General features: G+C 42.5%; 1 protein-coding gene across 1 annotated transcript in view; it reads left to right on the top strand.

Annotated features, from left to right (window-relative positions):
- The first annotated feature begins 24770 nt into the window (after positions 1-24770).
- WDR48 (WD repeat domain 48) overlaps positions 24771-27721 on the top strand; it is a 41344-nt gene continuing 38393 nt past the window's right edge. The window contains exon 1 of the mRNA XM_045856515.1: positions 24771-24836. Coding sequence (XP_045712471.1) covers positions 24789-24836 — 48 coding nt within the window. The 5' untranslated portion in view covers positions 24771-24788. The remainder of the gene's footprint in view (positions 24837-27721) is intronic.

Below are 27721 nucleotides of genomic sequence, written 5' to 3'. Positions count from 1 at the left end.
TAAATACCTCTTAGAACACCGGTAGTTAAACTAATAAGATTCAATAGGTAAAGGCAGAGATATGTTTGAACAGTCAGAATGGCCCCCAGGAGCACAGCAGGAGGAACAGGAGTCCACTGCAACCTCGCTGGTGACACGTGCAGTAGAGAGGAACACAGAGAAACACAGTCAAAGGGCCACGTGCAGCAGCATCCAGGTGGCATTACCCAGAGCAGGGGGTGCCTAGCAGATAGGATATTTTAATCAGCTTGGAAAGACCGTCCCTTTCAAGGATGGGTGCATCTTGCTGTCAAGCTCCATGACATCAGCCATCAGTTTTCCAATGAACCCCCTTTGTAGGAATCTCAGGCTTCATGGTTCGGTGGCTTCCAGGAAACAGTTTCCCTAAAGGTGGGCTCTAACAAGCTGCCATAAAGACCCAGTTCTCTTGGCAGCTTAATAAGTCAATATCAGCCTGGCATGGGCTTTCAACATGAGACCTTACCTTTGAGAACATTAAAGTACTCATAAGAAAATTTCCCCAGAATCTCACAATTACATCTACCCACCCACCTGTTGGCATCTGTGTTCATATTCACTGCCTTCTCTCCTATAGAAAGTTGTGAAGATGGCCACAAATTCTTCCCCTCCCTGAACCCACGTCCCACTGCAATGTAATTATGCAGCTTCTTCCATTAGGAGGTAGAATCTATTTCTCTAATTCTTGAATCTGGGTTTGGCCTTATGACTTGCTTTGGCCAGTAAGACATTAGAAAATGTGATGCAAAAGGAGACCTGAGAAATATTTGCACATTGGGGCTTGCCTTTTCTTGCTAAGCATAGAGATCTGAAACTACCACGTGAGCAAGCTCAAGCCAGCCTCTCAGCAGATAAGAGGCCATGTGGAAACGCACGAGGCACCCCACTTGACAGCCAGACAATTGCCAGGTATACAAAAGACACATGAGTACCAAAATGATGATCTCAGATCATCCACATTCCTGTCAATCTACCAGTTGACCATAGCAAGCCCAGGAGAGATCAGTCAGGCCTTCCCAGACAAGAACCAACCATCTAGCTGACCCACTCAGTCACTAAGTTTTAGGATGGTGTGTTATGCCCCAGAAGCTACCCAGACACCTCCTATTACTTTGGAAGGACCTCCATAGTCCTGTCTAGAGCCAGCCCCTATACTTGCACAAGTCTCATCCCCTCTTGTAGCTTTAGAGATGCAGCTTTATCATTTCTCCCTCCTTTCTTCTGCATCAAAAATGCTTCCCACTTTAATGAATCATTTCTATTTACCAGGTTACAAACATGCTATCATTTCCTCATGTTGGAAAAACAAAACAAAACTTTCTTTTGGCTCCACTTCCCCTGCCAGTTCCTGCCCCAATTCTCTACTTACCTTTGCAGCAAAAGGACTGTCTATTCTTGTTTCCCCCGATTCCTTTCCTCCTGTTCTCTCTGAAACGTATTCCAATCAGGCTTTTGCCTCCATCCCTGTAACTAAACGTCTCATGTTAAGCTCACCAGTGAGACCCATGTTGCCAAACCCAATGACCACTTCCCAGTCCACATCTTTGACCATTTAGCAGCCTATGACACAGCTGATCATTGTCTCCTTTTATATGCACTTCTTTTTCATATATGTACACCATGCTCTTCTGGCTCCCATCCCACCTCTCTTGCAGCCCTTTCTCATTCTTCACTTTTGTGTCCTGCTACTCTCCCCAAGACCTTAACATGTCAGTGCCCCTGGACTCCTTCCTGGGCCTCTTCCCTACCACCTCTGGAGATCTCATCTATCAACCACCGTCTATCTGCTGAGGACAATCAATTTTTACTTCCAGCCTATAACTCTCACCTAATCTCTAAACTCATATTTTCAATAGCCTATTTGATATCTCCACTGGGATGTAGAGGAGACATCTTGAACTTATCCAAAGCTAAATTAAGATTTTCTCATGCTCAAACCAGAGTCTTCCTCATGTCCATTGATGGAAACTCAACCCTTTCATTAGCCAAGAAACCAAGAATCATCTCTTATTCCTCTTTTTTTCATATCACATATCCAATGCATCAAGGGAAACATTGAGTCTACTTTCAAAGACAATCAATCTTAACACTTCCTTTGCTTCCTCCTCGGTGTAAGTGACCACTAATTCCCCCTGTTATTGCAATGCCTCCTAACTGATCTCCTGCCTCCACCCTTGCCACCCAATTTATAAAATAAATATATTAAATATGTATAAATTAGGGATGAAGAGAAAAGGGTTGTCCTAATCTTGTTCCAAAAAAGGAGGGATTCTTTGCTTCAACAACCTCCTCCCATAAAAGAGGGAGTTTCACTGTGATTACTATGAACTTCCACACTTTTAAAGATGATTCAGACTTCCGGCCAAGATGGAGGCATAGGTAGACACATTGTGCCTCCCCACACAACCAAAATAAGGACAACAACAAATTTAAAAAAACAAAACAAAACCAGAACTGACAGAAAACTGAACTATGTGGAAGTCCAGCAGCCAAGGAGTTAAAGAAGAAACATTCATCCAGACCGGTAGGAGGGGCAGAGACAGGCATCTGGGTGGAGAGGATGCACAGCAAGGCAGCAGCTGGTGGACTGGGCAGTCCCACATTCTCCCATGGATAAACTGGGAGGAACAACTGGGGAGCAAGACAGACCTTGCAACCCAGGGTTCCAGCACCAATAAAGCCTCAAATCTCTGACTGAAAACATCTGTAGGGGTTGAGGTGCTAGGAGATACTCCCAGACTCAAAGGAGAGTTCGTTGGAGAAACCCACAGGGTCCTAGAATGTACACAAACCCACCCACCTAGGAATCAGCACCAGAAAGGCTCAGTTTGCTTGTGGGTAGCGAGAGAAATGACTGAAAACCGGCAGAGAGTGGAGCAGGTGGCATTGTTCCCTCTCGGACCCCTCCCCCACATAGTCACAACACAGGGACATGGGTTGCCCTGGTCTGGTGAACACCTAAGGCTCTGCCCCTCACTACATAACAGGCGCACCTGAGGGAAAAAAATGGCCCAAATGAAAGAACAGATCAAAGCTCCAGAAAAAATACAACTAAGCAACAAAAAGATAGCTAACCTATCAGATGCACAGTTCAAAACACTGGTAATCAGGATGCTTACAGAACTGACTAAGCTTGGTCGCAAAATGAAGGAACAAATGAAGGCTACCCAAAGTGAAATAAAGCAAAATATACAGGGAACCAACAAGGATGGGAAGGAAACCGGGACTCAAATCAACAGTTTGGAACAGAAGGAAGAAAGAAACATTCAACCAGAACAGAATGAAAAAACAAGAATTAAAAAATAATAATAATAATAATGAGGACCTGGCTGGCATAGCTCAGTGGATTGAGCGCGGGCTGGGAACCAAAGTGTCCCAGGTTCGATTCCCAGCCAGGGTACATTCCTGGGTTGCAGGCCATAACCCCCAGCAACCGCACATTGATGTTTCTTTCTCTCTCTCTCTCTCTCTCTCTCTCTCTCTCTCTCTCTCTCTCTCTCTCTCTCTCTCTCCCCCTCCCTCCCTTCCCTCTCTAAAAATAAATAAATAAAATCTTAAAAAAAAAAATGAGGAAACGCTTAGGAACCTCCAGGACATCTTTAAACATTTCAATATCCAAATCATAGGGGTGCCAGGAGGAGAAGAGGAAGAGCAAGAAATTGAAAGCTTATTTGAAAAAAATGATGAAGGAGAACTACCCCAATCTGGCAAAGGAAATGGTCTTCCAGGAAGTCCAGGAAGCTCAGAGAGTCCCAAAGAAGTTGGACCCAAGGAGGAACACACCAAGGCACATCATAATTACATTACCCAAGATTAAAGATAAGGAAGAAATCCTAGAAGCAGCAAGAGAAAAGGAGACAGTTACCTACAAAGGAGTTCCCATAAGACTGTCAGCTGATTTCTCAAAAGAGACCTTACAGGCAAGAAGGGCCTGGAAAGAAGTATTCCAAGTCATGAAAAGCAAGGGCTTACATCCAAGATTGCTCTGTCCAGCAAAGCTATCATTTAGAATGGAAGGGCAGATAAAGTGCTTCCCAGATAAGGTCAAGTTAAAGGAGTTCATCATCACCCAATCCTTATTATATGAAATGTTAAAGGGTAAAGAAGATAAAAAATATGAACAGTAAAATGACAACAAACTCAGTTATTAACAACCGAACCTAAAAAACAAAAACAAATTAAGCAAACAACTAGAACAGGAACAGAATCACAGAAATGGAGATCACATGGAGGGTTATTAGCGGGGCGGTAGGAAGAGGAGAAAATGAGAAAAGATACAGAGAATAAGTAGCATAAATGGTAGGTAGAAAATAGACAGGAGGTGGGGGGAGGCTAAGAATAGTATAGGAAATATAGAAGCCAAAGACCTTATATGTACAACCCATGGACATGAACTGAAAGGAATGCAGGTGGGAGGGGGTATGCAGGGCGGAGAGGAATAAAAGGGGAAAAAATGGGACAACTGTAATAGCATAATCAATAAAATATATATTTTTAAAAGAATTGATTCACTTTATAAATTGATTCACTTTAAGAAATGTGGCTGCAGTGTTAAAGGAAGGAAGAACAGCCAGTCACATTAACAGCTGAATTCCTCATGAAGCCCAGAGAGCAGCTTCTGTGAGCCAGCCCAGCATGTCCATGATTCAAGTCCGGGACCAGCAGAGGCAGCTCTCTTAAGGAAACCTCACCCTCTTGTAGGAAGGAGCTGGGCCAGTGATCTGGAGCTGTTTGCAATCTCCACTAACCAAGAACTCAGCACCTTTACAATGCTTTCACCCCTAGTGAGGCCCCATAAGCTCTTATAGGGTAGAATTAAGGAGTGCTTCAGAAAAAAGCTTTTTGAGGACAATGGGTCCTGGGAAAAGGTCACTTGAAGTGAATCCACTTAAATGGGAAGCAAGATTTTATAGTAAAGAGTGAGAGTTAGGGGGAGTGTGAATCGGGGCTTTATCTTTAAAAGAACTAAAAATTATGATAGTAAATTTATTTTACGTTTAACTACATTTTGATTGTAACCGCAACTACAGACTAATCCTTAGAACAAAAAAGGGAATCATGACCTGTTTTGGGCATGCTTTGTTCTGGAAAGAAATTTGACATAGCAAAACATGACACATCACTTCTCATTTGACATTCACAGCAAGGTTTTAAAGAAAGAAAATTTTGCAAAATCGTCAAAGGCTTTGTCACTTTTCCCCAGGAACCTCTCCCAACTTTCTGAATTTCTGATCATCCCTTTCTGAAGCCTCCAGCATGTCATCATCTTTGTTGATTTTCTCTTTCTCATTTGTAACCAAACAAACCCCGCCAGACCTTCATTGCTTGGAGACTTTCTAGTCATTATTTAATCAGCCCTCCACCATCCCTTTTATTATCATAGTAAAATCCTCCATCTTTGAAAGACTGGCAATTTCCCTTGGCAACTGGCTGGCACAGCAACCACAGTGAAGAGATCTGATGTTATTGCTGGCGGAAGACGGATGCATGTTAGCCCCAGGGAGGTGTGCAGGGGGGACTGGCTTATAAGGATTTGTTTGTTCCTGCACGTTTCATGCTGGGGTGACCTTTATTTTGGGGTGTCCCTAGAGTAAATACTCTGGTAACGAGGTTCCCTTGCACTCAAAAACAGGAGTTGGCATTGCAGTTTCTGAGTGAAAGGACTCTACCTGGAGAAGTCTGAATGGTCCACTCCTGCTAAAGGCGGTCAGCTGCAACCTGTGCGGTGCTGGCTGAGGGACTAAGGCCCATTCGGGCTGTGGGCTCCAGACCCTGTGTGTTTAAACCCTAAGGCCGTGTTCAACACCTAAACCGAAAGCATTGGGGGGAAAACCCCACAAATATCTACTTTGTGAGCACTGCCATCTACTGAAGTTAAGCTGCACTTCCAATTCTACTGTTGTTTACATTACAACCGACTTAGGGGGCACCGCAGGTGCTGCTGACTTGGATAGGTCTGTCATTCACAACAAGCCTCTTTTAATCACACCTGAGTTTACACGAATGGGGTGACTTTTAGAAAGCCCCTAGTAGCCTCAGGATGGGGGCTGGTTGCCAGGGACCAACAACCTTGTGATTAGAGAGTTGGAACTTTCGGCCCCACCCTCTGACCTCCAGATAGGGGAGCGAGGCTGGAGTACGGGTCATCACTAATGGCCAAAGATTTAATCAATCATGCCTACATAATGAAGCCTCCATAAAAACTCAAAAGGACGGGGTTCATCCCTGGTTGGTGTGGCTCAGTGGACTGAGTGCCGACCTGTGAACCAAAGGGTCACGGTTCAATTCCCAGTCAGGGCACACGCCTGGGTTGCAGGTCGGGTCCCCAGCAGGGGACCCGTGAGAGGCAACCACACATTGATGTTTCTCTCCCTCTTTTTCTCCTTCCTTTCCCCTCTCTACAAAAAATATAAATAAATGAATAAATAATTTTTTAAAAAAAGGACAGGGTTCAGAAGTCTTCCAGGTTGTCATCAGTCTGGAGGTGCTAGGAAGGCAGTGTACCTGGAGAGGGCATGGAAACTCCGCGCCCCTCCCCCCACACCTTGTCCTATGCATCTCTTTCATCTGGCGGTTCCTGAGTTGTATCCTTTATAATAAACCAGTAACAGTAAGTGAACTGTTTTCCTGAGTTCTGTGGGCTGCTGTAGCAGAATAATTGAACCCAAGGGGGGTGCTGAAAGAACAAGGGTGACAACTTGGACTTGTGACTGTTGTTTTGTGGGAATGAGCCCTTAACCTGTGGGATCTGACGTTATCTCCAGGCAGACAGAGTCAGAAGTGAGTTAAATCATAGGATACCTATCGACATAAGAAGATCCAAACCTGTAGAGAATTTTTATAAGGATTTATTTGAGCCAAACTGACAACATTGCTAGAAAGCAAGATCTGAGAAATGCTATAGAGCAAGACAGTTTTGCTGTTTCTCGTCTACATTTGGAATTTAGGCGAGAACAAAAGGAAGATTACAGGAAAGTAAGAGAAAGCCAGGCAGGGACTGGATTACAGGATGGATGACAAGATTTCGCACTCTCTTGAGGGTGACTGCGCTGGGACAGGACCAGGTTGTTACAGAGAGGCTGGCCAAAGGGAGGTACCCAAGTGCTCATTTCCTGCATCAGGAGGCCAATGGATAATCACTAGCTCTGAAGAAGAAGATACAGAAATATAAGCATGTCCTTCAGATATACGGAAGTGAAGAAGTGGAAGTGGTGGCCTCTGGGAAGCGGGAAATGGAGGAGTGGGGGCTAGTGTTTTCCCAGGAAGCCCTGTAGGGCTATTTGACTCTTTGCTTCTAATCATGCACAATTTTGTTAAAGATAAAAATTGAAAACAGAAAAATATAATACAAGGAGGAGTTTCCGTGTTTTTTTTTCTTGACGTCAACTTTGAAAACCTCTGCATTGACAACCAGCTCCTTATGGGCGAGGACCTGTGCCCCTGGGGCCCGGTCACAGTGCCTGGGGACATGCTGGGCCTACTGCGCAGCTTTGGAAAACGAATAGATGAATGAAGAGGAACAAACAAAAACAAGGTTTCTTAAGAACAGGCGTTAAGCCCTGGCTGGCGTAGCTCAGTGGATTGAGTGTGGGCTGCGAACCAAAGTGTCGCAGGCTTGATTCCCAGTCAGGGTACATGCCTGGGTTGCAGGCCATGACCCCCAGCAACCACACATTGATGTTCCTCTCTCTCTATCTCCCTCCCTTCTCTCTCTAAAAATAAATAAATAAAATCTTAAAAAAAAAAAGAACAGGCGTTTCAAGTTATCTTTAAATCCTAGCATACAGGTGTGATCTAATTTGTTCAGAAGAGACATGTAGAAGGTACAGTATTTCCATATCCTATACACCTATTTTTTTCCTGTCCATAAAGAATAGAATCTGCAAAACGGAATTGATTAGTTCACAAGAGAGAGCAGCTTGGTTAGTCTTATGATTTGGAGACCACCATCATAGTACATTTTGGATTTTAAATTTGTATTTAAGCAGTGGAAGATTCTCAGTGGGGGGTGGCATAAAAGAATCACAGGGTAGGACTGCCGAGGAGGAATACATGTCGTTTGAAGAAACACCACTGTTCACTTGAGAACCACTAATGTTTATAGGAAGCAAAGAAGGGAGAGTCAAGAAGATGGGTTGTGGTTCTAGGTCTGCCACTTACTCATCTACCACAGCACTTGGTCTCAATTCCCTGTTAAGTTACAGGGCTGCACTTGACGGTCACCAAGATCACAATTAAGTCTGAAAATCACTGTGCACGCTACCAGTAACATTCTGAATAGCAAAGGCAGGCTGGACTGATCTAGACAAGGTAACTCTTTTATCTTCAACACAGAAATAAAAACATTTTGGAAATGAAAACATTTGATTTGGTTTTTTACATTTACAAATTAAATAGTACATAATCCTATTTGTTGAATTAGTGTACTGGTACAGTTTCTTTACATGCAAATGCCACGGTGTTTTTATTTGGGCTCTCTGCCAACAGCTTCCAAGCTTCATAAATTCTAAAAAGATGCATCTTAAAAGATGCTGCTTTCTCTTCCTGATCTCTATGTGGCTAGAAAAAAAGGAAATATGCTTAATAAATGGTGATCCTCATCTCTTGCTTAGGTTCATTTCTATGGTTTCTACTGCAATTATGTTTCTTTACTAAGGATGGCTAAAAACGTATCTGCAGTATGAGCTTGTAAATGCAAAGGTAAACGCTTGATTAGCTGCAATTAGGAACACATGAAAATAAGTACCAGGTGACAGTTTGCACTACACATCAAAGAGCATTAATGGAGGTGTCAGGAGCATATATTTCTCTTTTAAAAAATAACCAGGTAACAAAAAGTCATCAATAATGCCACCACTTAGAGAAAACCACCTTTAAGAGACTGCATAATTAATGGTGTCCTCCAATTTTTTTTCTTGGCAGATATAGCAAATGTAGCAGTTCAAAGACACATTTCAAAGGCTTAGCACGCATACAAAGTCACATACACAAGACTTTGTAGGTGCCACAGCTAAACTATGGAGGGAACAGCCCCCGCCAGAGATCCAGCAGAGAGGAAGCAAGGAGGTAGACATTCCCTGGCTTCTTCCTTCCTATTTCTCCAGTCTCCCAGTAGTGCCTGCCATTGGCTGAACCAGCCAGAGCTCAGCAGACATGGGAGTCTGGAAAATGCAGCCTGCAGGGGCCAAGCCCCAAGCAATCACGGAAGGGACGGGGTGAGGCATAAGGCACAGGGTCAGCCCAGACCACCCCTCCTTCTACTCAGCGTTTATTCTCATCCTTCAACCCATACCTAACTCTCATGAAGTTACTTTGTGCTCCTACCTAACACCCACCTGTAGTGTGAGTGCCTGACATTAGGCTTTTGATTGCCAAGGCATCCATTTCAAAAGACATCCGTGAACGTATTTCTAGCTACATGACACACCTACTTGGAAAACAAACAGAAAAGGAATTAGGCCCTCCCCATCTGTGAAGGTCCCTCTTTCAGAAAACCCTGGGTAACCTGGATAACTGATTGAATGAACCCGCTTCTCCCTTCCCACCCCCTATTTCCTGCTCTTATGCTTTAAAATAGCCAATAAAGGGTAAACCCATGAAACCCTACACAGACTACCCTCAGACCATAATAAAGGCAGAGCCCCAGGTCCTCCCCCTCCACCTCCACCTGTGGCGCTCAGATATGCCACAGGAAATGTGTGTGGAAGATTGCTAAGAGTAATAGGGCAGGGGGAGTGCCTCAGGCATTCCTAGCTAATAGCATCACTCTCAATAAACTGGAACACAACAAAAACGTTAGGCAGAAGATATGTCCTACAAATAAAGATGCTCTCACCCTCTCCTCAACAAGGGGGAGCAAATGCTATCTAGCATCTTATCCACATCAAGTCTAGGATCCCCAAGGGATACACAGCACCATTGGGTCTGGGTATGTCTCCTCATAACCTGGTTGCCATTGAATTAAATTATAAAGGTAAGCACCACCAAAACTCTTTTTGAAAAAAAAATACAGGCAAAGGTGGGGGGGTAGCATCACTAATTAAAAACCTTAGAAGTTCTCAATATCCTATCTGATCAAAAAGGCCATTGTTGGCATTTCACATGTCCTTCTTCCATGGCTACCCATGTCACACAACCCTTGCCTCCAATCAGAATCTTGGCTGGTTAAAATTCTTTGCCCGATGAGGCAACCCCAGCCTTAATTCTTAATGGGTTTCAATCCTCAATAATCTTTCCTTTGGGGGTTGTTATGACCCATCTCCCCCACACTGACCTTTCCTTTTGAACATGCAAGCATTCAGAAGCGTCTCAGTGAATCCCTGTTCCAGACATAGTGTTATCTGTCTCCATTGTGTAGAAATGCCTCCAGTTCAATAGAACCATTGTTGTGTGTCCTGATGGAAGCCTTCCACTCTTGCAAACTAAGACTTCTAGAGAAGAGGAGCCAAGGCTACAAAGATGAGAAGCCAAACTCTTGCAAGTAGGTTATTAGTTGTGAGAAACCCCTCCTACTTTCACTCTTTGGTTCTCAATCTGTGTGCTCTTGCCATGTGAGAAAAGGCAATGTTTACTTATTTTTGGTTCAGATCATATCCTGTAAGAGCACTCCAACTTGGCAAGGTGTTATCTCCCAGCTGGTGCTGTAACTGAGTCTTCAGCAGACCATTCCAACATCTTATCAAACCAGCTGCTTCTGAATTCTGGGACATATGGTAAGGACAGGTGGATCTCTTGCTGCATTTATTTATGATAAAATTGGTTCCATGTTTGGAAGCAACATTGCGTGGGATACCTTGATGGTGAATAGGAATGCCATAAATCCATGGATAATGGTGCTGGCAGAAGCTAATGGACAGAGAAAAATAATCCATATTCAGAAAAAAATCAAATAGGACAAACTACTATCCACTTAATGATGAAGGGGCTCCAATACAACTGACTTACTACCAGGTGTCTGAGTTTTCCCTCAAGGGAATGATGCCACATGAGGGGCTAAGCATTGGCCTTCACTGTGAGCATACTATACACTCAACAGTGACAATAGCCAGATCAATCTTAGTGTGAAAAAAAGTCCATATTCTTGTGTCCAAGCCTGACCTGCATTGCTGACGTCATGGCAATTTTATACATGAACCCATTCAGTGAGCAACAGAGTGGCTTAAAAAAAGGACACCCAACGTACATCCACAGGATGGTCATCTTGATCACTGTTCACCTGATTACTGTGTGGCTCCATTGATACGGATGTCTTTTGGTCAGCCTTTATATTGGGTATAAATATCTTTATACTCAATGCCTCTGCTAGGTCAGGTTTCCCAGAATTAGAGCCTGAGACAGAGGTTAATAGACATATGATTTGTTTTTAAAGCCCTCTTAGGAGAATCTGACCAGGGAGTGAGAGAAACAGAGTAGGGAAGAGAAAGGAGCTATGCAAGAATGTGGCTTCAAGTGAAATCTAGCTTCGTCCGGATCCAATGCAAAACTCTGGAAAGGAAATTGTAACAGAATTTTTCCCACCCTGAGCCAAGAGGAAAAGCTTTTATAGCCCCATCTTAGTCAGTCATTGGCTGTGGGCTTCCAGGGTAGTAAAAGCAGCATCATTTCCAGGTACCTCTGAGTAAGACAGCTTCAATTTTTTAAAGGCAATCCTCCTGGGAAAGTTGCAAGTATGAGACTTTGCCTGCGCACCCCTATCAGTTCAGAGATGTGCACACAAGCTAAACATTAAAAGATTCCATTTCTGGTGGTCTTTATCACCTTTTGTAGACCCCAATTTCCAACTGGTCATTTTCTTTTAGAATGAGGGACATCCTTTAACATTTATTGTGTGGGATGTAGTACTGATTAATTCTTTCAGCCTTTGCAAGTCTGAAAACATCTTTATTACGTATTCATTTTTGACAGATATTTTTATTGGGTATAAAATTTTAGGATGATAGGAATTTTTTTTCTTTTTAGTATTTTAAAGATATTGCTCCATTATCTTCTCACTTGCATTGTTTTCAACAAGAAATCTGAAGTCATCCTTACCCTTTTTCCTCAATGTGTAGCATACCTTTTTTCTCTGGCTATTTTTAAGATTTTCTCTTTATCATTTGTTTTAAGCAACTTGATTGTGATAAACCTAAGTGACATTTTTCTTCAATTTTTTTGGTGCTTGAGTATATGTGGGGCTTCTTAGATATATAGGTTTATATTTTCCCATCAAATTTGGGAAACTTTCAGCTATTATTCATTTAAATATTCTGTCTTTCCCTTGCTCTCCTCTCCTTTGGGAATGCCAACTATATTTATATTAGGCTATTTGAAGTTGTCCTAGAGTCCACGTACATTTTAATTTTCATCTCTGAAAGCTTTATTTAAATCTTTGTTTTTACATCTTCCATGTCTCTAAGTTTTTGAACATATGTTTAGAGTTATAATAATTGTTTTAATATTCTTGTATGCTAATTCTAGTATCTGTGTCAATCCTAGGTGTTTTCAACCAAATAATCTGTCTCCTCATTATGGATCATATCTTCCTACTTCTTTGCATTGCCTGGCAATTTTTTATCAGATGGCACACATTGTAAAATTTACTTTGTTAGGTGTGGATATTTGTCTTCCTATAAATACTCCTGAGCTTTGTTCTGTGATACTGTTAAGTTACTTGGAAAGAGTTTGAACTTTTGGGGTCTTGCTTTTAAGATTTGTTAGGTGGGACTTCAACAGTGCTCATTTAGGGTTAATCATTTCCCATTACCATGGCAAGCCTCTGCTGCATGCTGTGCTCAGTGCCCTGTGAACCCTCAGGTTTCCCGGTTTGGCTGGTGGGAACAGGCACCATTCCTGGTTCTGTGTGATCGCTGGGCCTTGTAACCTCTCACCCTTTTGGCTATTTTCCCTGACTTCAGGTTGTTTCCTCAAATACATTCACTGATCATCAGTATCATGCTAAATACTTGAGGAGAACCCTCTACAGGTGTCTGGGTTTCTGTCTGTGTGCAGGTCTCCCCTCTTTGCTGGGCTGTCTTGAGAACTCTAGCTTGTTTTCTTCCAGACTCTTCTACTCCTTCTCTTCAACTCAAGGAGCCTACCAGTCTCTGTCTAGGTTCCCCTTCCTGTACCACGGCCTGGAAACTCTCTCAAAGTTGGGCTCACATCCCTCATTTCCCATCAGGGATCACTGTCCTTTGTTGCCTGACTTGAGGGTCTTATTTCATATGCTTCGTCTGGTATTTGGTTGTCCACATAGGAGGACATATTTAGTTCTGGTTAGGAAACCTTCTGGTTAGTCTATCTGGACCTGAATTGGAAATCCTCTCTGTTGGCATTCGTATACATTCCTTATTTCCATTGCCCAAGATTAATTTGCTGTTTTCCTAACTTTTTGAGTAAGATTTTTAAAAGATTTTATTTATTTATCTTTAGAGAGAGGGGAAGGGAGGGAGAGAAACATCTATTTGTGAGAGATACATCAATCGGTTGCCCCGTACATGCCCCCAGCTGGGGGCCTGGCCTGCCACCCAGGCATGTGCCTGACTGGGAATCGAACTGGGGACCTTTCAGTTTGCAGGCTGGCATTCAATCTGTTTGAGCCACACCATCCAGGGAAGATTTTTAATTCATATAGTATCGCTCTTTCTTATTTATAATGATATTCCTTTTCATCATAGTTTTAATCGTAACGCATAAATTTTGCCATATAAGGTTTTTCTTATTGCTTTCATTTTCTCAGTAAAGAAATTTTTTAAATCCCCAAATGTGTGGTATTGTTGGATCATTTACACTATTGTTACTATTAACTTGTAGTTTTCCCATGTTATGATTAAAATCTGTTGGGAAGCATACCCCATAGTGGTTAACAGCTTGTATTCTTGAGTCAGGAGGCTGGGATTTAAATCCATGCTTTTTTTTTCTGTTTGTTTCACCTAGGCAGAATATTTAACCTCAGAGTCAGTTTCTTCATTTGTGAAATTGAGATACAATAATACCTACCTCAGATGATTGTCCTAAGAATTAAATTAAGATAATATGTATAAACCTTTAGCATACAATAAGTATTCAGCAAATCTTAGTTAAAATTGATATTTGGAGGAATTTATACAAGATTCTTTGTGGTCAACTTTTGGTGTTCAACTGGCATTAGCAAGACTTTTTTTAAAAGCAATACTCTCTGTAGGTATAAAGTTCAATACAGCAGCACATGCACTTGATCCTAGCGCTCTACCTCCTCAGCCCTCCCTGAGTGTACCTGCAGCTGCAGGGGAACCTAGACATCTCAAGAACACATACATCCCTGCTTCCCTACCTGAAGCTGCCCTGCAGGGTTTCTGACTCAAAACCCTCAAAACAATTCTCAACCAGTGAGGGACAGGAGAAAGTAGTTTCCAGCTTTGCTGTTCCTTGAGAGATTAGATGTAAGGTGCACTGTACCTGTTCCTCAGAGAATCCCCAGAGGAATTGAGCTTCAGTTATCCTCAGGGGAAACCTACTCATTTATGCATCCTGGATGGGGTTTCTCCCTTCCTGTATTGTTCTCCCTACTCTTTTTCTTGTGCATCCTGAGATTACGTCCCACATAAACCATCTGCACCAAGATTCACCTCGGAAGCTGCTTTCTGGAGGAACACAGACTAACTATATTAGATTATCCTTGCAATTGTATGGTTCACATCCTCTAAGCAATGGTTCTCAAATCTCATTTCATATTATAATAAGCTAGAGAAAAATAATATAAAAATTTCTTGGAATTGTCAAGTTTTTTTGAAATCCAGATTTAGTAAGGAGTAATAATCTTTGCAAAGATGATTGCAAAGGGGAGAGGGGTGAAAGGGACCGTTCCACCGATGCCACTAAGCAGAGGAGGACTCCTGCAGTCCGGAGAAGCCCTGACCGTATGTTCTCCAGGGTTAGGCTAAAAGAATTTTTGTTTACAGAGAGGAGTAAATGAGACTAGGAAGAACAAGGGTGACCTGGTAGGACAGGAGAGCAGAGATAGTTTAGCCCTGAGGCCAGCCTTTTCTTAGGAGAGGTTGTGAAGTAGAAGTTAGGTAGTTGTGTGCTGGCTCAGTTTGGGGGGTGGGGGGAAGCCCAACCTCAGGGTCCTGGCAGAAGGTTAACAAGCACTTTGTCCTGATTGCTCAGTAGAAAACATGCAGTTCAGCTGATTATTTATGAGGCTGTGTGCATGCGTGTGTTTCTTAACCGTCGCTGTTTTCTAGGAACACCGGGCTCAGGTAAAATTCAACACTGTCAAGATGAAGCCCAGACAACAATGTTTTCTAGAAGCTCTCCAGGTAATGTATCCGTTATAAGAGAAACATATCAAATAGTTGAAATGTATTGTCTGTATTCAGATCCTAATTCAAACAGAACTATTTTTAAAGATGACATTTAGGAAACAATTGGAAATTTTACCACTGACTCTTTGATGAAGTTAAGAAATTACCATTATTTTTTAGGTGTGATAATGACATTGTACTAATGAATTTTTTATTTAAAAAATTATCACTGTATTGTGGTTATGGTTTTTAAAGACAGTCCTTACATTTTAGAGATACTCACTGGAGGAAATACAGATTAAATAATATGATTTCTGGGATTGGCTTCAATATCAAAAGGGGGGTAGGGGTGGGGAATTAGTTGGTCGTGAATTGTTAACTGCTGAAGTTGGACAGTGGGTCCTGTGAGGTCATCGGACTAGTCTATTTTGCGTGCGTACATACGTGTGAAATAAAAGCACTTTTGGAAAGAAGCTCCCAAACTGCTCTTGATATGCAGATCGTGTCGGAAACTGCTTTCCAGGCCCTACTTTTTGTCTGCTCGATTGTCCAGACCAGGGGGAGGTCCGGTTACGGGCTCTCCCTGCCATGACGGCCACATTTCCACCTGTTTCTCCTCGTATTTTCTGCAATGCTTGATTTATACATTTCGCTAGTTTATTATTTGTCACACTGAGGTTTATGAAAGGTTCCCTTTTATTTTTCTTGAACAAATGATATGTGCTCATGGCAAAAGTAAACAAAAAATCGAGCCGTGTACAAAGGCAGATAATGAAAAGTAGGTTTCCCTTTCATCTCAGATCCCACTCCCCAGTGCCAGCCACAATTACCCATTTCTTCTGTCCCCATTAAGGGACAGTCGGTGTGTTTGTGAACATATGCATGTACATAGGTACACACACTTGAATGTCCTTTTTTATGTGTCACTGGGACCCCAGGATTTTACAGTCTGTCAGACTCCTTGTACTTACCATGTAAGTCTTGTACAGAAACTGTTTCGGTCCATGCGCAACTCTGCACTGTAGCAGACCCTCAGCCTTACTCATCCTTCTTCTGTGAGAGCTATTTTATAACTCGACAGATCGCCCATCACAGATGACAGCGCAGAATAATTCCTGTGAATTCACAGGCAGATCAGTTCTGCCAGGTGGAGAGACCGCCTCACCCGCCCGGTGGAAACACGGGTTTGGCCCCCGTGTGCACGCTCACTTCCACGTTCCTTTGCTCCACGTGAACTGGTGCTTCTTGGACTTCTCCTTTGAATCAGCTGGGACATCCGCCTACTTCCTCCAGGACAAGCGAAACAGAAAACCTTTCACTTGTGTTCATTTCCTACCTGCACGAGAGTCGTGATTTTACCTCTCTTTCCTTTTTTCAGAAAGATCCTTTAACAGTATTTAGCAGTTGGAGCATACGATTCCTTGGTTGTGAGGAAAGCCCAACCTCATTTTCGTCTCTCATTGTCCTGTGTCTGGAAGTATCAACGGCTAATCCGTCCCAATCATTTGCCTCAACAATGCTTCCATAAATATTGTTTTACTTGTGCTTTCGCTCCCCAAAAAGATTATGCCAACTCACCCTCCCACTAAGGGTATAAAATCATGGGTTCTTTCAACACTGCACATGATGGGACTTTTAAAAAATGGAATCTTATTTAAATAAGTATTCCCTTCATTATGAATAAGATCAAGCATATTAATTTTTTTTCTATAAGCTGCCTATTTATGTCCTTTGCCCAATTTTTTTATTGTGTTTGGTATTTTTCACATTCATTCACAAGCTCTCCTCCTACAGTGAGGGAATTGGCCCTATGTCATGTGTGTGGCAAATACACTTTCCCACTGTGGGGCCAGGGCAACCGCGAAGAAATGGCGTGCGGCAAGCATAGTCCACCCCAGTGGGGTCAGAATGTGGCTGCGCTGAGAAAGGCTGCATCTCTCACAGCTCCTCTTGCCCTCCAGATGTTGTTACCTTCTCATTCACAGCAGCTCAGCAATGAAGATCTAACTGGAGTGAGTGCAAGAAAAAGGGTGCATTGACGAGTCACCATGGAAACTGCCCCTCCCACAGCATTTGCCATTCAAAGGCTTCTGCAGGCATTCAAGTACAACAAATTAGCAAAGGAAGATTTCCAGACTCACAACCCTAATTTTGAATGCACTTTGAAGGTGTTGAGAGGCATAAAGAATGCCTGTGGTTTTTGCAGGAGATTACTAGGAAAAGAATTGTCTTCAGCGCCCGCTTCTGTGGAAGATAATTGGTCGAGACATCAGAGTGTATTTTGCTCTTGCTGTACTTTTCCTTCCTTGCCCACCTTGTGCTGATGATTGCCAGTCTATAGTGCTTGCTGATCTCAGGGGTGGTTTGTCCTACTGGGCCTTAAGCAGAAGCTCTTTAAAGACTACCCCTCCCCTGGCTGGTGTGGCTCAGTGGACAGAGTGCCAACCTGCAAACCGAAGGGTCACCAGTTCGATTCCCGGGCATATGCCTGGGTTGTGGGCCAGGTCCCCAGTCGGGGGCATGAAAGAGGCAACCCATTGATGTATCTCTCACACATTGATGTTTCTCTCCCTTTCTTTCTCCCTCCCATCCCCTCTCTCTAAAAATAAATAAGTAGAATCTTAAAAAAGAAATTAAATGCCTTAAAAAAGAAAAGACTACCCCTGGTCTTGCCTTTAGTGAGAGCCCAAGCTCACTGAAAAAGTTGGAAAAAGTTGGAAAAATTTGAGCTATGAATCTGGATGAGAAAGGGTGTGTGGGGGACAAATTCTCTTTGTAGGGCAGAGAAGTCAGTGACAGCAGCAGTTTTGCAGGAAGTGAAGGACTGTGACTACTGCTGAAAGCATACAGGTTGGTGACAAAACCTGGCCAATGATGGCAGGTGATCTTAGGAGGGTGGGACCCTGGATAGCGGGATTTCTGGCTGTAACAACAACAATTTAAAAAAAAGCCCAGTCCTAATGGAAAGACCAGAAGCCTGTTCACTTTCAAAGGACACTGGGCATCTGAGCCCCAACCTTCGTGGCCCGAGGATTGCTGGTGCCTCAGTGTATGACCCTGGGATCTGTGAGTAACCTTACAGTGGATCGGGGGGCCAGGGGATCCTTCGTAATGGCTGAGGTTGACTTCCATCATTTTGGCTGGCTGGGAGTTCAAATCATTAATTTAATTTTGATAATCTAACATAATATCTTTATATATCAGAGTTTGTGGAATAAGATTCACACCCACTGTACTTTTTTGGCCTAGAATTTAGGAAGCCTCAGCCAGTTCAGCTCCCATATAAAATTCCCACCAAAAACATTGCATTTTTTATGTAGTTTTAATCCTTTTTCCTCACTTAGTCAATGTTCCTAGATGTATAGATTTTGCTTTATTTTCTTTTGTTTTCACAATCTATTATAGATTTTTATGGTACCAAATAGGTTTCCTGAAAAGGCCTTTGATCATGACATTTTATCAGCAGGAAATAAGCACTTTAAGGTCTGACTTGTCAGGTTACAGCCGGATAGGTCCAAAATCAGGGATAGACTAAATGGTTCTCTACTGCCCTCCAGTGGATATAATAGACAAAGGTGGAAACATTTTTGGAATGGAAAAGAGATGTTTATATTTCTAATACTGGCATGTAAAAATATAGACAGAAAGAGATAGAAAGAATAAAAGGCTATTTTTCCCAATGTGTTACAAAGTAAATGCACTGTTGAATGATGAGTCATTTAGTACCGTATCTTCTAAGACTGTATTTAAACCTGAGGATTTGCTGATAAGACAAAATAGCACACAACTTTTGGTAAATATCTTAAGCATTCTGTGTCTCTATATTTACTTGTAAACATTGTTTTACTTATGCACTCTTATTTAATTATAATCGTGTAGTCTATTATATGTCATAGCACCCTTCTCAGTAGAGAATCACTAAAGAGTTACAAGGAAGTTACACAGCTTCTCAGTCTCTCCATGAACCTGAGAGATGCCAGGACCAGCTTGCACGAAAGTTTATTTAGCGCTTCTACATTACCAACATGAGGCTTAAAATTCTACTCTTTTTAAAGTTGATCTTTAAAGTATCCAAATTGTCGCATTAATCACTAGCAGACAGTAGCAGTTGCAAACCAAGCCTCTACATGATTTTGTGTGTTTTTTGTGTTTTTTTGTTGTGTTTTGTTTTGTTTTGTTTTTCTTTTGATTTTGTGTTTTTAAACAAATTTTAAAAACATATCAATTCCTCTAAACCATTAAAACAAAGAAACTAAAAAACATCCATTTCTCCCCCATCCCCCTGATGACAGCAAGTCTGTCAGGACATACCTGGTTACCTTCACTTTTTCAGTGAAGGAACTGATCGTGGAGCCAGAAAGTACGTATTTGAGCGTGAGGACAATCTGTAAAAAGGCCTAATCATAAATCTGTTTCCAGGCTGTGGAGAAAAAGAGAGAAGGCAAGAACAAAAATGAAATGTCAAGCTCATCTGAAAACTTTAAAAAGTGATAGAGCCAGGCAGAAAACTGTACTTGAACAACAATAAAAAAAGTTAAAAAAAATAAAATGCTAAATTTAAAAAAAGGAAAGAAAGAAAGAGAAGTGATAGAGCCTATATTACATGGAACTAAAAAGAGAACCGATCCCAGGAAATTACAGCACTTTGGCGATGTTTCCTGAGCAAGATGATGATTAAAAATAATATCTAAAATATACTGAAGATTTCCTACGCACCAGGAACTGTGCTATTATTTCATTTACCTTGAGAAGAACCACATGAGATCATGTTGTTATTCCACTCTACAAATAAGGAAACTGACCGACCTCCAGAACAAAATTTAATGAGAACAAATGTGGTTTATTTGGAAGCAGACACCTTCTAGAACTCTTATTTACTTTTCAATTTTACTGCATTTTCACTTAATGTGTGTGTGTGGATCTCTTTTCAGGATGCCCAAGTCTGCATGTTGTCTAGGATGTAAAGGTCTCAAAATCTGAGAACAATGTAATAGGTGTCAAGCCTTCTTACATTTCAAATAGAGGTGCCAATCCTTCTATGCAGGAAATGCCAGGAGATTGATGAAGGAATTCTACACAGGAGAAGACGAAGAATTAAATGGAGATTGATGGGGCCGGTGGTGAGAATATCTCTGCAGAGTTGGGGAGGGGCTCTGACATCTCCCCTCTTCATGGAGAAGGGAGGATGTCTTAGTTATCTATTGCAGCATGACAAGTTACCTCACCACCAGGACACTTCGAACAGTACATTATTGTCTCCCACGTGTCCTGCAGATCAGGAATTTGGGAGCCGCTTAGCTGAATGGTCCCAGTTCAGAGTTTCTCATAAACACTCAAGATGTCATTTAATTAATTAAGGTTACATGCACACACTCTTGCTGTAAGAAGGTTAAAAAAAGAAGTGGGTAACTGTCTTTCTCACTTTCTGTAAGCAGTGCTCACCACCAGCAAGGTACACAGTGGGGAATTCCTCAGACAGGAAAAGAACTCAAATTAAATAAAACCACAGAAACATCAAATGTGAAGTCTTGCCTTTGGCTGCTCAACACCAATATAACCACAGCTTTCCATGCTTATGTGTCAAAAACAGTTGTCACTGAAAAGACTGCGACTACCCTTCATATGATCAAAGATGTACTCAACTCTGTCACCCTCCAAGGGAGTCAATCCAATGTTCCATCCGTTATTACGTCCATCCCCCCATCTCTAAGTCTAGAACTTCAAGCTGATAACCATTCCTCTGCAACTTACGGACTAAATAATGAAATTCACCAACAATAGCACACACCCTATAAACAATAGTGAAAAAAGGGTAAAAAATGAAAATAAGTTAAAACATAAAAGTAAAGATGATACATCAAAAAAGGAAATACAAATAAAGATGTCAGCTCTCATTTCCTCCCTGATCCTGAGGACTCCCCCTCCACTATGACTTAGTTTCTTTTCCAGCCCTTCCATGTTCCTGAACCTCCAACCAACACCTTCATTTCTAAGATACCTGGGTGTGTGATGGACCTACCTGTCTATGTCTCCCAGCAAACCCATTCCTGCACACCAGGGTTAATTACTCCCACCGATGCTGTAACCTTGTTCTTCTCCTCTTTCTCTCAACTATCCAGTGACACAAGACATGCAACATGGTTAGACAGCAATCTCAGCTTAAAATCAAGGGAACCACTGTTAAGCCTTTGTTTGAAGAATTCCTTTCTTTGATGACAAACCTCTAAACCAGCAAAGCCCAGAATGTCAAAGAAAGGCCATTAACATTGTTTTAAGTGGGGGCCATTAGGCATAGTATTTCTTTGTTCCTAAATCCATCAATTTTTGCTTATGGAACTGTGGTGGTTTTAAAAACATATCCACAAATCCTTTGACACTTCTCCCATAAAAGGAGCCTCCTTAGATATAACCAGCCTTATATCTAAGGAAGTAGCACTTCAGGACTTCCATTGTTAGTTTAGAAAAGGCATTAATTACAGTTTCCACCCGAGTCTCTCTTTTCTGGGATGCTTGCTCCCAGGTTGTAAGGAACCAAACAGCACTGTGGAAAGGCCGTGGGTAGGTGTCCTGGTACAGATTCAGCATCAGCCACCAGACAGGTGAGGGAGAGAGGGGGCCATTAGATGATTCTAGCCCCCCAATGTTTAGCTGTCCCAACGGAATCAAGTGAAAAGTGGAATAGAGATAAACTGTCCCCATTGAGCCCCACACAAATCACATTACAGATCTGTAAGCAAAATACATGTTGTTGCTATTTTAAACCACTAGATTCTGGGGTGGTTAAACAGCAACATGGGAACAGGACTAAAGAGTGCCAAATACTGGACACTAGTTCAAAGCATATACTGCATCCCATAGGGCAGCATCAAAAAAGGTTATTACCTCCCAGAAGGCACCATAACCAAGGCTTCAATAATATCAGGTGCTTCTTGGTGATAGGATATACAATTAGACCAACATGTTCCATGGGCATTAACCCATGGTATTGCTTCTTTTATTGCAGAGTGAGTTTCTTGGTCAGAAGCAGTATGCTGTCAGACACAATGACATGGTAGGAAGCATTCTGTAAGTCCCCAGAGGGTGGTGCTGACAGAAGCACAGCAAGCAAAGAAAGCAAATCTAAAGCTACAGTAAGTGTGCTTCAGAGAGGACAAATAACTTTCCCTCAGTGATCTGGAAGGGCCAGTGGGATAGACTTGCCTCCAAGTGATTGGCTGAACCTCCTGGAGCATGGGGTGTATGGCCAACTCCGGATTGGTCACTGCTGCTGGCAGCCTGAGCACTCAGCAATGGGTTGGTGACCCCAAGCACAACTCCAATCCCCTTATTGTAGCCATTTTATTCACAACTCCACTGAGCAAGCACTGAGCCTGGGAAAGGAGGCTGAATTTCATCCACAGAGACGTTCATGTTGTCCATATCATTCTAAAGATTTATTCTGCAAGGTCCAGAATATCCCTTCCCAAGTCCTCTTTATTGCTACTTCTCCAATCTTGCTCTTTCCATGTCCTTGACCAACTGGCCAAACAATCAGCCTTCAGTCACGAATTACTCCCCAAGGTCATCTCCCCTTTCAGGCAAAGTGAACTTCAAGACATACTGCTGGACATTCTGCCCATTGAAAGAACTTCACACCTTCAATGTTCTTCAGGTCCAAAGTGGGACCACAACCACCTAACAATCCATGCCTGGCAAGTACAAGCATCTTGTGCAGACTCATACACCTGCACGGTGCCTAGCACATCTTGGGTGCTTAAATAGGTGTTTTCTAAATAATGTTTTAAAATGCAGATCATGTCCCTCCCCTGCTTACTTTCAACAGCTTCTCATCAACCTAAAAGACCCCGTTGGGTGCGGCCACTGTGTACTCCTTCCCCTTGTTCTCTGTACTCCAAGCCTTGGTCCCTAATTCCTGGACTGTTTCAAGTTCCCTCCTGCCACAAGATCTTTGCTCAGACAGTCCCCTCTATTTGCCTAGGTAAGTCCATCCTCGGAGCTTGACTCAAGGGTCACTTCCTGTCTTTTAACCATCTTTCTTCACTGTACTTATCTCCATATTCATTTATATGTTTAATTAATTGTGGTCTTACCCTAGGACTCTATGACTATGTGCACTTAACAGATCCCCTGCACCCAATATAGTGCTTGGTACTTAAGAGGTGCTAAAAAATTTGTTGAATAGATGAATGAATGTGTCTAATAAAATGCAGTATAGTTTATCTGCAAATTATCACTGCCAGTTTTGCTTAAGAAGCTTTCTGCCATTAGTTTCCACTCCTCTAATTCACATTTCTTTATTAATTAAAAAAAAACACTTGTCTAGACTTTCCTAAGCATTATTTCTATGCTAGCACTATGCAAAAAAAAAAAAAAATGACTGCATATGAAACTAACTATACTAAGAGCCACATTGTAAAAAGTAAAAAAAAAGTAATCTTAGTATCTTATTTAACCCAATATATCCAAAATATTGTCATTTTAATATGTAGTCAATATGAATATTATCGAGGTGTTTTACATTCTTTTCTTCATACTAAGTGTTTGAAATTTGGAGGGTGTTTTAGTTTCATCAAACCTCAATTTGAGCTGGCTCTGTTTCCAGTGCTCCCTAGCCACACGTGCCTAGTGGAGGCTGCATGGGACAATGCAATTCTATGGCATTCACTGTCACAAGCCCGACAGCACTCGGCACCTATAATTAGTGTCAGCAGAACTCCGAGACAAACCCCCAGAAGGGAATGTCACAGTGTAACAGGTGATTTAAACCCTATTCTAGAGTGAGCCCACCTTCTTCAGCATTTCCAACTTAAAACGTTATGTCAACAATCAAAAAAAAGAAATATGCATAGTCGGTGTTGCAATGGTGTAAAAACATGTATATATCTTTTCCAACAAATGAAACCCACGTTTATATTTCAACTTATAAAATTGCCTTGGAGAACAATTTTTACTAGTGTGTATTTTTCACCTTCCTAACACCCTTTTATGTCTTCTTTAAAACGGACACTTTGCTCCTTCTTAAGACAGGAGCCACACCTCCTTTGCAACCTTCCCCTTTGAGGCCAGTCCTTAATTCTCTGCATTTTGGGGTGTGTCAGGGCAAAGCTGTCAGTTCTCTTGACTGGTCAGAAAGTGTCGGGGAAGGATGCCTGCCCAAGCCAACCCTTATTCACGCTTTCAGCGTTTTCCTAATGCCTGCTGGGGCCTCTGGAATTGGCTGTCCGAAAAGCAGTAGAAGCCGGAGTTCACAGGCACACAGGGCTGGACACGGACTGCTCCCCCCGGCTCAGACCAGCTCGCTCTCCACCAGAGTTCTACGCACGCGACAACTTTTCGGTACTTTTACCTGACCTCAGGGCCACCAGCCCCGGCGCCCCACCGCCCTTGGGGAACTACCAACAGCCTAACCGGCGCCACGCCACCTGCCCCTGGCCACAGGGTTAGAGGCACGACTTCCGCCAGGACGGAGACACTTCCGGAAGTGACGTAGGAGTGTCAACATGCAAGATGGCGGCCCATCACCGGCAGAACACGGCAGGGCGGAGGAAAGTGCAGGTATGGGAGCCTGGTTCCTCTACCTCTCGGCTGTGGCTGCCAGCCCTGGCCCACCTCCAGCGAGCAGAGGTCTCGGGCCGCGATCGGCCAGGGTAGCGGCTTGGGGCGAGTGGGACGTGGTGCGGCCGGCGGCGAGGGGTGGGGCCGCGGCTTTAATGGTTGAGGAAGGGGCTGGGGGCGGCCGACCTGAGCCCAGTGCCGGAACTGTTGGATGCTCGATTCGGATCCTGGGGTTGTCGGTTGTCCGCTTTCGCGTGGGCTTGGGCTCGCGAGGTCGGGATAGGCTCCTTCACCGCCCACCTGCCTCCCCCTTCCCTTGTCTTTCTCCAAAGCGCTCCGCACTAGCCGCCTCGGAGCGGAGGCCTCCGGGGGCTTCCCCTGCTGGCTGGCGGGGGACTGGGTGAGTGGGCCTGTGTGGGGGCGTGGCGGGGCGGCTGGTCGCGGGCCGTGCCGCCGGCTTTCTGCGTTTTCTGCTGGAGTTCTCTCCCCGGTGATGTGGAAACGACGGCGGAGTGCGCTGTGTTAGGGGGGGAAATACAGTTTTGAACTGTTTAGGAATTTAATTTCGTCTTCATCTTTTCTTCATCTTCAGTGTTCATCCTTGAATCTTCTTTTCTGTTTCTATATAAGGGTAAAACGTTATCTAATCCTTCCGTGTGTGCTTTATGCCTTCGTGAATCCACTCTTGTTTTATGGGTACGTTTGAGAGTTATTGTTAACCTATTTTCAGAGATGCGAGGAGTGAAAGCCTTGGTACAGGTATCTGCTGCAGGTATAGTGTATGCAGTAGTAATGGTATGGTGCCCTTTTCCATTAAATCTTACTGAGCCTTTAGTTTAGGCCTCAAAATGTGCAAACAGTGGAGAGAGTATAAGAATAAATAACAGGCAGGCTGTCCTTATAAAACGGCATTATATGTGGTTCTACAGGTTGAAATCAGTGAGTGTTCCTTCAGTAACGTGACCCCAGAAAATTGTTGTAAGCCATAAAGTCTTCTGGGCAGTTCACTTTTTTGTCTTACTGATCTTATAGGTGAGTGCCATATCCTACGCACTCAATAGATGGTGTATTGAGAGAAACTTATAAACATCTAAAATAGCTTACCTGTTAGGCAATTTTTAAGTGCATCAGTGACAGAATTTAAGTAACCTCAGCATGCAGTCCATGCTTTTGACTAAAATGTAACTCAAAATTGTAACTTGATTGTATGTTAGACGTTAGAATGGTACGCTCTTCAGGGTGGTCAGGAGAGTTAATCAGGCCTCTCAGTTTCTTGCATTTACACTTAAGAGGCAATAGCGAAGTATATAGGATGGAGAAATGTAAACCTGCAACGTGTGGAAAAACTGTTTTAATAAGCTGAATGTGAGCCACTGCATGCTGAATGACAGTGGCGATGATTCCACTCTTCTCCGATCAGAGTGCAGAACTAGAGTTTGAGGTTCAGCACTTCTCACCTTCTTCTTAATAGGTGTAGCAATCAGACTGATAAAGTGGCTAACTGTTTCCCATGGAGAGCATTCAGAAGAACTTAGTCTGCTGAAGAGAAGATTCAATGAGTCTTGTTAGCTGCTTGCAGAATTTTTCCCCAGGGTCTGCAACCAATGTGAAAAGCCACAGAAATTGTTTTTATCTCGACATGAGAGAGAACTTTTGTTTATGGAAACGTTCTTTAAACAAGTACGTGTTCCCTGCCCAAAAAAAAAAAACAAAAACCCACAAACAATACAAAAGTATAAATGATAATTATCCTCCACTCTTCAAAGAAAACTGGGGACAGTGTGATATGTATTCCTAGACCAGGGTTTTTCACCCTATTATTGACATCTTGGGCTGGATAATTCTTTACTGGGGTGGCGGGGGAAGATGCTGTCCTATGCAATGCAAGTTTTGCATCATCCTGGCTTCTGCCCTCTAGATATTAGCACCTTCCCAGTTGTGACAACCAAAAATGACTCTAGACATTTTCAAATGTCTCCTGGAGACAAGGTAAAATTGACACCATTTGAAAACTAGTGTTCTGTAACTCTTCTAGCATGTATATCAGACTTAGCATGACATTTTACTCTAAATGGAGTCATAACATTCACTGTTTTGTGTCTTGTTGATTGTCAGAATTTTAAATATCTATTACTTTTGACCTAGAAAGTCTCCCTTTAAATATCATTTTTCAGAAGTATATATGCATATAGCTTTCAGTGATTATGCAAGGGTATTTGTTATAGGAACTGTGAAAAAAATCTCTCTATCCATAGTCAATTAGAAGATAAATTAGGTACATTCATGTAGTGGATTAATTTGTAGTTACTAAAAAGATAAGGTAGATCTGTATAATTAAAAAGGAAAGGCAACCAGCATTCAGAAAAGCATGGCCCCATTTCCACAAAGGAAATAATGTATTTTAAAAGTCTTTAAGGATATTAACAGTGATTATCTCAGGTGTATCAGATTGTAGGTTTATAGGTAAGGCAGAAAATGGGATTTTTTTCCTTGAACATATATGAACCTTCATACTTTTAAACTTTTTACAATATTCTTTGCTGTTACAAATAAAATACATCTTTCTGTTTTGGAAAAGTATATATGGCTACATAAGTATATCTTGCCTCCTTGGTCATCTGTGTCTTGTACCAAGAGGCAGTATCCCTGGGATCCATTGCCAAATTATAGGCCAGAAAGAACCCTTGAAACTTAGATTGATAAGTGGAGAGGGATACACACATACTGCTTATTAATTATAGACCTAATGAAGGAACACACGTCTGCAATCTTCAACTTCTAAGGAGACTGACCATGAGTAAGAGGGGTAGGGATGGATTTCTGATTGTCAGAAACATGATCAGACAATCAAATACGTGAATTCAGATACGTGATGCACTTGTTTT

The sequence above is a fragment of the Phyllostomus hastatus genome, unplaced genomic scaffold, assembly GCF_019186645.2.
Source record: "Phyllostomus hastatus isolate PE091 unplaced genomic scaffold, TTU_PhHast_1.1 phas_scaffold_129, whole genome shotgun sequence".
NCBI lineage: Eukaryota > Metazoa > Chordata > Mammalia > Chiroptera > Phyllostomidae > Phyllostomus > Phyllostomus hastatus.
Note: the sequence above shows the minus strand (reverse complement) of the source record. Positions and strands in the feature narration are given on the sequence as shown.